Source organism: Lottia gigantea (genome assembly GCF_000327385.1).
Source record: "Lottia gigantea unplaced genomic scaffold LOTGIsca_329, whole genome shotgun sequence".
In the NCBI taxonomy this organism is placed as follows: Eukaryota; Metazoa; Mollusca; class Gastropoda; family Lottiidae; genus Lottia; species Lottia gigantea.
In genome coordinates, this window is record NW_008709107.1 from 5,340 (window position 1) to 16,469 (window position 11,130).

The window sequence follows — 11,130 nt, forward strand, 5'->3', positions numbered from 1 at the left end:
ACAATTTGTCTATTTACTGGTAGACTTGAACAATTTGTATATTTACTGGTAGACTTGAACAATTTGTATATTTACTGGTAGACTTGAACAATTTGTATATTTACTGGTAGACTTGAACAATTTGTCTATTTACTGGTAGACTTGAACAATTTGCCTATTTACTGGTAGAGGACTTGTATATTTGTATATTTACTGGTAGACTTGAACAATTTGTATATTTACTGGTAGACTTGAACAATTGTCTATTTACTGGTAGAAGACTTGAACAATTTGTCTATTTACTAGTAGACTTGAACAATTTGTATATTTACTGGTAGACTTGTACAATTTGTATATTTACTTGTAGACTTGTGAATGAAAGTCAATGTTTTCTTTATTACAATGTTTTTCAAGTGTTATTTAATAGAATTAATATCTGTTGTATATGTTCTGATATTTATTATTGTGTTTGGTTATAGTAAAATAAATTGTATTTTGTAGGAAGCCATGCAGAAGAACATGTCTAAGGTATGTATCCGAATAAAACCAAAAACTAAAAGATTTCTATAAATATCTTCCAAAGCATTTTAAAATGGAAAAATCTCCCCCTGTAATCCACAAAGGAGCTTACAGTCCCCTTGACTCTCAGCTGATATTTTCCATTTCCTCTATTTTTTTTCCTCCCTGGGACTCTTCCATTATTCCCATTTCTCAATTTATTGTGAAATGATTTTAAATTTAAAAAAAAGAGTTATTGCCCCTCATCTTCAATAATGAACTTGACACATAAAAATTATGACTGAATTATAATCAGCTGTCAAGAGTTTCTCTTTTTACCAACCATGTGATCAACTATCCTTATTGATTTTTAAAAAAAATGAACTGATATTTCTGTTATAGGATCATCATGATTATATTTTAAAACCAATCAGTGCCTCAGCGAGAGTGAAACGTTACACGTCTGCCCTGCCATTACGTTCCTCCTCCATTCCTAGGATATCAGTCGATTTCATCCTAGAAGCCATCCATTTTACTCTCAGTCAGGACCAGTTTAAATTCCTCGGATTGTGGAATCGGGAATTCGAACGACATAATCGACGACGGAAATATCGTAAAAACAGACCAGATTGTACGGTTAAACAAAGGTATGAAGTTATTTTATTATAATACAACTGTTTATAAATTGCAAAGGGATAATACCTGACATGTAAAAACTTGAATTCATAGGAACAATACCTTCAATAAGTATAACTATATTGATAAATACCCCTTTAATAGACCAGTGGAGTGTTTGAATAAAAGGCTCTCTGTAAAGTGTGAGGGGCATTATGTGATAAAATTACACATTACAGGTATACTGAATAAAAAAAAACATTCCCAAATGATCATAAAAAAATAGCATACTCTTCATTAATTAACTCTAATAATAGGTCAAGATATACCTTCTGTTTTTTAACCCTGTTTACTGACATCTGAAATCAGATGCCCCTGTTACCTTGCCTAGCACGCTATCTTCTAGATATGCCCCTGTTACCTTGCCTAGCAAGCTATCTTCTAGATATGCCCCTGTTACCTTGCCTAGCAAGCTATCTTCTGGATATGCCCCTGTTACCTTGCCTGGCAAGCTATCTTCTAGATATTCCCCTGTTACCTTGCCTAGCAAGCTATCTCCTAGATATGCCCCTGTTACCATGCCTAGCAAGCTATCTTCTAGATATGCCCCTGTTTCCTTGCCTAGCAAGCTATCTTCTAGATATGCCCCTGTTACCTTGCCTAGCGAGCTATCTTCTAGATATTCCCCTGTTACCTTGCCTAGCAAGCTATCTCCTAGATATTCCCCTGTTACCATGCCTAGCAAGCTATCTTCTAGATATTCCCCTGTTACCTTGCCTAGCACGCTATCTTCTAGATATTCCCGTTACCTTTCCTAGCAAGCTATCTTCTAGATATTCCCCTGTTACCTTGCCTAGCAAGCTATCTTCTAGATATTCCCCTGTTACCTTGCCTAGCACGCTATCTTCTAGATATGCCCCTGTTACCTTTCCTAGCACGCTATCTTCTAGATATTCCCCTGTTACCATGCCTAGCAAGCTATCTTCTAGATATTCCCCTGTTACCTTGCCTAGCACGCTATCTTCTAGATATTCCGTACCTTGCAAGCTATTTTTGTTTCTCTGTGTATTATAAGATTTCTGATTGTTTTAGCTGTAAGAAATGGTGGAGGTTTGCTATTGGATGTTATTTAAATGAGATCAGTGAGAACAATCAACGAAGAACATGGAAATTTATTCTGTATAGAAGTCGTATGCTGGTAGATTATTATGATTGTTATTTATCTCATCTGCTAGAAGGAGGAACCAATCACGATAACGAGGTACCGTCAAGTTTTTTATATCATCATTATATATTATGTTCTACAAGGAGTGATATTCAACGTGATTACAGAGCTTAGATTACAAAGTGTGTGTCTTTTCATCCACTTTATATTACTAAAATGTCTTTATTTACCTTTCGTATTTAACTATGATTTTGTAGTAAAGCGATTGTAAAGAGGTTTTCTAAATTTTGTATGTATGTCGGGCACACTGAAAGTATTAATTTGCCCCATTCCAATTTTCAATGGAATTTGTAATTCCACTGAATTGTGTTTTATGACTTCACTAATTGCAAAGTCCTTTTTTGAAAAAGCATATTTTGCTCTACAATGTCAAGCTTAACATTGTGAAGATGAAGTTTGTAATAGCTTGACATTGTAAAGATGAAGTTTGTTATAGCTTGACATTGTGAAGATGAAGTTTGTAATAGATTGACATTGTAAAGATGAAGTTTGTAATAGCTTGACATTGTGAAGATGAAGTTTGTAATAGTTTGACATCGTACAGGTGAAGTTTGTAATAGATTGACATTGTAAAGATGAAGTTTGTAATAGCTTGACATTGTGAAGATGAAGTTTGTAATAGCTTGACATTGTGAAGATGAAGTTTGTAATAGCTTGACATCGTAAAGGTGAAGTTTGTAATAGATTGACATTGTAAAGATGAAGTTTGTAATAGCTTGACATTGTAGAGATGAAGTTTGTAATAGCTTGACATCATGAAGATGAAGTTTGTAATAGCTTGATATTGTAAAGATGAAGTTTGTAATAGCTTGACATTGTGCAGATGAAGTTTGTTATAGCTTGACATTGTGAAGATGAAGTTTGTAATAGCTTGACATTGTGAAGATGAAGTTTGTAATAGCTTGACATTGTGAAGATGAAGTTTGTAATAGCTTGACATTGTGAAGATGAAGTTTGTAATAGCTTGACATTGTGAATATGAGGTTTGTAATAGCTTGACATTGTGAAGATGAAGTTTGTAATAGCTTGACATTGTGAAGATGAAGTTAGTAATAGCTTGACATTGTGAAGATGAAGTTTGTAATAGCTTGACATTGTGAAGATGAAGTTTGTAATAGCTTGACATTGTGAAGATGAAGTTTGTAATAGCTTGACATCTAGACATCATTGTATTACATTGTGTAAATGCTGGTAATAATATTTGATATATTTATAGTATCATAAAACTAAGATAGAAAAGGAGTTGGATTATGAAGAATTAAAAATAGTACGAGAATTAGTTTTATCAAAATTACAATCAGAAAACAGACTTACTAGTGTACAGGTAAGATAATATTCACAAATTAACTTTCTTTCTTTACTTTCTCTATTTATCTTGACATTCTAAAGAGTATAGGAGCCTAGAGAACCTAAGCTGTTGTCTTTGTAAAAAAAATTGTCAAGAGTTTTGGGAAGGACCAGCTGGTAGACAAGATCCTATAAAACCCAAGTTGTTATCCTCGTAAGAAGAGGTTTGGGAAGGATCCGTTGGTAGAAAGGATCCTTCACAACCTCAATTGTTTTCCTTCTTAAAAATATTCAAGAGGTTTGGGGAAGGACCAGTTGGTAGAAAGGATCCTAGAGAACATAAACTGTAAAATCATTGTTAAGAGGTTTGACCAAGGACCAGCTTGTAGAAAGTTTAAACATGAACTCAAACCGAGAGGTTAAGACTCTTTCTAGCAGCTATTCCTCTCAAATATTCTTCTTGCTTTTAGATATTTTCATTTACAAATCTTGCAGCCATTTTTTTATATTTTTTCTCTTTTTACAGTCTTTTAGTTCAACATCATCGAAGAAATCTTCTGAGACAGAAGTGAGTAAAGTGACAAGTAAGTCGTCTGAATCTCAACCTGGTTTGTTTCAAAGTTGGTTTCCAGGATGGGGTGGATGGTACCAGACATCATCACCCCAGCAACCAGCAGACATCAGCCAATCACAGACTGACACATCATCGTCACCTCCGCCAGAAAAAACAACTGCAGCCGAACAACTGCCAACAGAAATTGAGAGAGAAATAATGGACGTCATCCAAGATTCCACTGAAAATAGTTCCTTCTTGCGTAAGGATACAATATTTGCCAGGATGAAATTCACGTTAAATAAAGGATCATTCTGTTTGCTGGAAAATAATAAAAGTCAAATTGGTAAGGACATTTTATTGGTTTATTTACTTTATTTTCTTCCAAACCATTTATACTTGGTATGTAGAAGATGAAATTTGAAAGATGATTTAAGATACTTTGATTATTATCATTTTTATTATTATTATTATCATTATTATCATTATTATTATTATTATTATTATCATTATTATTATTATTATTATTATTATTATTATTATTATCATTATTATTATTATCATTATTATTATTATTATTATTATTATTATTGTCATTATTTTTAGAATTATTATTTTTAGAATTATTATTATTTTTGTTTACTATTTTTATTATTATTCTATATTTTTCTGGTATTTTGTAGACAAGAAGAAGTCTGTGGCTGATTTGCAATGTTCCACAATCACAATGGAATTTGAATCCAGACCTCGTACCAGTGCCATGAAATTCTCCCTGGCAGTACAAGGTCTTCAGTTACAGGATTCCTATAACAATTTCAAGTCATTTCCATATCTTATTATACCCCAGACACAGGTACAGTTTTAAAATCTTTAAATAACAACCCCTGAAGTTTAACTGATATCATGACTCTTGTATTGCAATATGTATCATATTGTGACTCTTGTATTGCAATATGTATCATATTATGACTCTTGTATTGCAATATGTATCATATTGTGACTCTTGTATTGCAATATGTATCATATTGTGACTCTTGTATTGCAATATGTATCATATTATGACTCTTGTATTGCAATATGTATCATATTATGACTCTTGTATTGCAATATGTATCATATTATGACTCTTGTATTGCAATATGTATCATATTGTGACTCTTGTATTGCAATATGTATCATATTGTGACTCTTGTATTGCAATATGTATCATATTGTGACTCTTGTATTGCAATATGTATCATATTATGACTCTTGTATTGCAATATGTATCATATTGTGACTCTTGTATTGCAATATGTATCATATTGTGGAATGATTGGTGCTGGGATTCAACACTATCTATAACCACACTAATGTCTAGTTGTTTTAGTCTGAGTTTGATTTTGTATATCTTTTTGTTTTCAGGCATCATTCCCTCGGTCTCCACCACACGTCATCTCCCAGAAATCAGACCTCCCAGATCCAGGTGGTACCACACAATCAGAAGATCCTCCATTCTGTCAGCTTGTCTTTGAGAAAAATCCTGTTACACATTTCCATAGATATAGGTAAATTCCAGTATTTATACTCCCAATTGGAAATGTGAATGAGAACTAGATCTATTGATATTATTTATCTTTACAGGATCTCAGTGAGAACTAGAGCTATTGATATTATTTATATTTACAGGATCTCAGTGAGAACTAGAGCTATTGATATTATTTATCTTTACAGGATCTCAGTGAGAACTAGAGCTATTGATATTATTTATATTTACAGGATCTCAGTGAGAACTAGAGCTATTGATATTATTTATATTTACAGGATCTCAGTGAGAACTAGAGCTATTGATATTATTTATATTTACAGGATCTCAGTGAGAACTAGAGCTATTGATATTATTTATATTTACAGGATCTCAGTGAGAACTAGAGCTATTGATATTATTTATATTTACAGGATCTCAGTGAGAACTAGAGCTATTGATATTATTTATATTTAGAGCTATTGATATTATTTATATTTACAGGATCTCAGTGAGAACTAGAGCTATTGATATTATTTATATTGACAGGATCTCAGTGAGAACTAGAGCTATTGATATTATTTATATTTACAGGATCTCAGTGAGAACTAGAGCTATTGATATTATTTATATTTAGAGCTATTGATATTATTTATATTTACAGGATCTCAGTGAGAACTAGAGCTATTGATATTATTTATATTTAGAGCTATTGATATTATTTATATTTACAGGATCTCAGTGAGAACTAGAGCTATTGATATTATTTATATTTACAGGATCTCAGTGAGAACTAGAGCTATTGATATTATTTATATTTACAGGATCTCAGTGAGAACTAGAGCTATTGATATTATTTATATTTACAGGATCTCAGTGAGGACTAGAGCTATTGATATTATTTATATTTACAGGATCTCAGTGAGAACTAGAGCTATTGATATTATTTATAATCCGTCACTACTCAATAAAATTAAGGAGTTCTTCACCTTGCCATCTTCTGGTATCTATAAACGTTCTGAAGGTAAGTATTTAGTTTACTTTTACAATCAAATTATAAACATTCCAAACTATAGAAATGACCATCTACTATAGATATTAGATAACAGGTTAAATATCAACTAGTTCTACTATAGATAGATAAAAGATAACAGGTTAAATATCAACTAGTTCTACTATAGATAGATAGAAGATAACAGGTTAAATATCAACTAGTTCTACTATAGATAGATAGAAGATAACAGGTTAGATATCAACTAGTTCTACTATAGATAGATAGAAGATAACAGGTTAGATATCAACTAGTTCTACTATAGATAGATAAAAGATAACAGGTTAAATATCAACTAGTTCTACTATAGATAGATAGAAGATAACAGGTTAAATATCAACTAGTTCTACTATAGATAGATAGAAGATAACAGGTTAAATATCAACTAGTTCTACTATAGATAGATAGAAGATAACAGGTTAAATATCAACTAGTTCTACTATAGATAGATAGAAGATAACAGGTTAAATATCAACTAGTTCTACTATAGATAGATAGAAGATAACAGGTTAGATATCAACTAGTTCTACTATAGATAGGTAGAAGATAACAGGTTAAATATCAACTAGTTCTACTATAGATAGAAGATAACAGGTTAGATATCAACTAGTTCTACTATAGATAGATAGAAGATAACAGGTTAAATATCAACTAGTTCTACTATAGATAGATAGAAGATAACAGGTTAAATATCAACTAGTTCTACTATAGATAGATAGAAGATAACAGGTTAAATATCAACTAGTTCTACTATAGATAGATAGAAGATAACAGGTTAAATATCAACTAGTTCTACTATAGATAGATAGAAGGTAACAGGTTAGATATCAACTAGTTCTACTATAGATAGATAGAAGATAACAGGTTAAATATCAACTAGTTCTACTATAGATAGATAGAAGATAACAGGTTAGATATCAACTAGTTCTACTATAGATAGATAGAAGATAACAGGTTAGATATCAACTAGTTCTACTATAGATAGATAGAAGATAACAGGTTAAATATCAACTAGTTCTACTATAGATAAATAGAATATAACAGGTTAAATATCAACTAGTTCTACTATAGATAGATAGAAGATAACAGGTTAAATATCAACTAGTTCTACTATAGATAGATAGAAGATAACAGGTTAGATATCAACTAGTTCTACTATAGATAGATAGAAGATAACAGGTTAAATATCAACTAGTTCTACTATAGATAGATAGAAGATAACAGGTTAAATATCAACTAGTTCTACTATAGATAGATAGAAGATAACAGGTTAGATATCAAGTGGTGTTCTTCATGATGTTCAAAATTACAATTTACACAATTCAACATGAATTAAAGAGTTTTCTGAACTTTTTATCAGGAGCATTGACAGCATCAATTTGTACCTTTCCAAATTTCAGTGATGTTCTCGACAAAAAACGCTGAGTTGACAAACCTAAATACCAAATATATATTATTAGTTATGTGGACTCTCTGAAATGGGATGCCTAGTAATCATTATTAGTTATGTGGACTCTCTGAAATGGGATGCCTAGTAATTATTATTAGTTATGTGGACTCTCTGAAATGGGATGCCTAGTAATTATTATTAGTTATGTGGACTCTCTGAAATGGGATGCCCAGTAATCATTATTAGTTATGTGAACTCTCTGAAATGGGATGCCTAGTAATCATTATTAGTTATGTGGACTCTCTGAAATGGATGAATAAAGTAGTAAGGTAGATTTTCAGTTCTCAATTTTCTATTTTTAGGAACAAAAAGTAAATTGAGAGAATTAAAGAAACAGACCCAAGATGAACTTCAGAAAACTTTAACCCAATTTCTAGAGTCCAATCAGGGGGTAAGCTGGTCGGTCTTTTAATTTCTTTTCCTTCTTGAGCATTGGATAAACACAGGGTAGGGAGGCAGGGGAAGTAGCTGTTTTATGGGTATATGGGTCTGTTTTGTTTTGACACCAGATAAGTTAATTGATGAAGATATACTCTTGTTGACCACATTTGAGTTATTAAATTTCATGTTCATTCTACCTGGTGGTATTATATTTTAGTTTATAACACTAACTCAATGTCTCCTCTCAAATGATTTGTTTCTACATCTGAACAGGTAAATAAGGAAAGTCAGGTACTGCTTTGAATTGGATTGATGAAGCTAAATGTATATTTTATTTCTAGAAAAGTAAAGCAAGATGGGATGTGAATTTTGACATCTCGGCCCCGAAGTTTATAATACCAGAAAATTTGTCAGATCCAAACAGTGTTATGGTCGTGTTAGATCTGGGGAATTTCAAATTACGAACTTTTTTATCTCAACCAATCAAAACTCCGACTTCACCACGACTAGACGAGGATGTGAACGAGGGTAAAGTTAAAAATATATTTATTTATAAAGAGTTATTTACCAACAGTAAACAATGATAATGTTATTTCTTTATTTCTATAATCTCTAGCCTCTTTGTCTCAAACTATGGCAGACTGCGTGTAATACCTTGACTACGATAGCCACCTTTCTTGTATCATCATCTTTACAATGTCAAACAATGGCAGACTGCGTGTAATACCTTGACTACGATAGCAACCTTTCTTGTATCATCATCTTTACAATGTCAAGCTATTACAAACTTAGTCTTATACCTTGACTACGATAGCCACCTTTCTTGTATCATAATTTTAACAATGTCAGGCTATTACAAACTTAGCCTTATACCTTGACTTCAATAGCAACCTTTCTTGTGTCATGTAAATACAGCGATTTTATTGGACTGTATGTTACATTACACACATCACAGCCCTTGATTACACATCTAGCCAAATGGGTAGGGATAAGCCGGGAAAGATCAATGCAAGGAGGTTTGACCAAGTACCAGCTGGTAGAAAGGATCTTTTGATGTAGCTGTAGATGTAGCTTTTCTATCTGTGTTTACATTCTTTCTGTTGAGGGCTCTGATTGGCTGAATTCGCTAGCTTACAATGAGGATGACAATGATATAATCTTGATATATTTTTTTCTAGATGATTTCCATACGCCGCTGTCTACTCCTCCTAATGAACCAGAAGATATTGATGGACGTTCTGTTTCTAGTACAACTCTACCAAGTATCAGTCCTACCACCAGCTTCTCTTCCGATTCACTACATGATCATTTTTACGAGAGGTATGTTGTTTTTTAAGAATTCCAGGTAAAAAATATATAATGTTGAAAGTAATAACTGTAAGTTGACCTTTATAACTGAATAAATTCCCAATCTGACCACCATTGTTAGGGCAAACAGACCAACACTTTTTCCATTGCAAATTGAATGGCTGTCACCAATTTCTTGATTCTGATTAATTGTTTTCAATGAGTTTTTCTAGGTGATCAAATTAACTTGAGGATCTGACACTACATGATTTGCCCTATGATTGTGTAAATTACAACACGTCAAGACATTGTGGAGGAATCATTTATGTTGAATTATATCGCAGACTATCGTGCTATCTATCCTCTCGCACTATATGACAACTTAAGCAATGTCCCAAGCCAATTTGCGTCATCAACGCTGACAAAAATGGATTCCTCGATCGAGGATGAAGCCTTGGTTTTTGATTATCTGAGCACGTAGGCCTAAGAAAAGACAGACCAAGAGATGGATTGGGAATAGCCTCTGGTTTGCAAGGTGACAGGAGTGTTGAGCCCTTGTTTAATGCTAAAACTGGAGTATGAAGACATCCCTAAATATGTCTCATTCAAACATGTGCACCTTGCCATATTCCAAATAAAAGCAAAATGATTTTGAATTTTTTCTATATTTTCAAGAGAATTTGAATATCAGCCTCAAAATAGCACTATTAGTCTGAAAATGTCAACTTGCCATCCAAAATCTTTAAGTTGCTTTCAGTACTTGATATATGATATGTATGAGGTATTGGGTCGAGGTGGGATAGAGCCGTCAACTATTCTGGGTAGTCTGCCATCCAGCCATGCTTTCTGTCGTAAGATACATGACCTTTCTTATCTTTTCAATCAAAGAAATGTGAGAGATAAATTTGTATTTTTCAGATATATTGTAGATCTAACTGATCTTCAAGTTTTACAAGGTCACAGTGATAACAGCTGGAGATACGCCTATTCTAAAGGAACCAGTTCCATGCACGTTATTGATAAATTTACTATTTCACTACAGTTGGAAAGGTAAGTGTGTAGGGAGAGGGAATGAAAACAATGTTTAAATATAAGACAAGTTCACTTTGGAATTTGTTACCCCAATCTCTTAAATTGTCTTCAGAATTACGCCATTTTAAAGATGGACTAAAGAAAAAACTGATGCCTATTGATTAAATTTAATTTGTTTTCGTCTCATTGTAACTTCTATATAACTCTACTTTTATCTATCATGTTCTATTTTCATCTTGAATACTTTCATTTTGTTTTGTATCATTTG

At 32.4% G+C, this 11,130-nt stretch overlaps 1 protein-coding gene across 1 annotated transcript in view; it reads left to right on the forward strand.

The window, feature by feature from the left end:
* Positions 1–11,130, forward strand: part of LOTGIDRAFT_175649 (hypothetical protein) — a gene marked incomplete at both ends in the record, with an annotated part of 57,800 nt that overhangs the window by 4,233 nt on the left and 42,437 nt on the right. The window contains 12 exons of the mRNA XM_009058148.1: positions 481–507; positions 880–1,124; positions 2,185–2,353; positions 3,534–3,641; positions 4,131–4,503; positions 4,841–5,010; positions 5,562–5,704; positions 6,576–6,685; positions 8,465–8,553; positions 8,885–9,071; positions 9,722–9,863; positions 10,749–10,880. Coding sequence (XP_009056396.1) covers positions 481–507; positions 880–1,124; positions 2,185–2,353; positions 3,534–3,641; positions 4,131–4,503; positions 4,841–5,010; positions 5,562–5,704; positions 6,576–6,685; positions 8,465–8,553; positions 8,885–9,071; positions 9,722–9,863; positions 10,749–10,880 — 1,895 coding nt within the window. The remainder of the gene's footprint in view (positions 1–480; positions 508–879; positions 1,125–2,184; positions 2,354–3,533; positions 3,642–4,130; positions 4,504–4,840; positions 5,011–5,561; positions 5,705–6,575; positions 6,686–8,464; positions 8,554–8,884; positions 9,072–9,721; positions 9,864–10,748; positions 10,881–11,130) is intronic.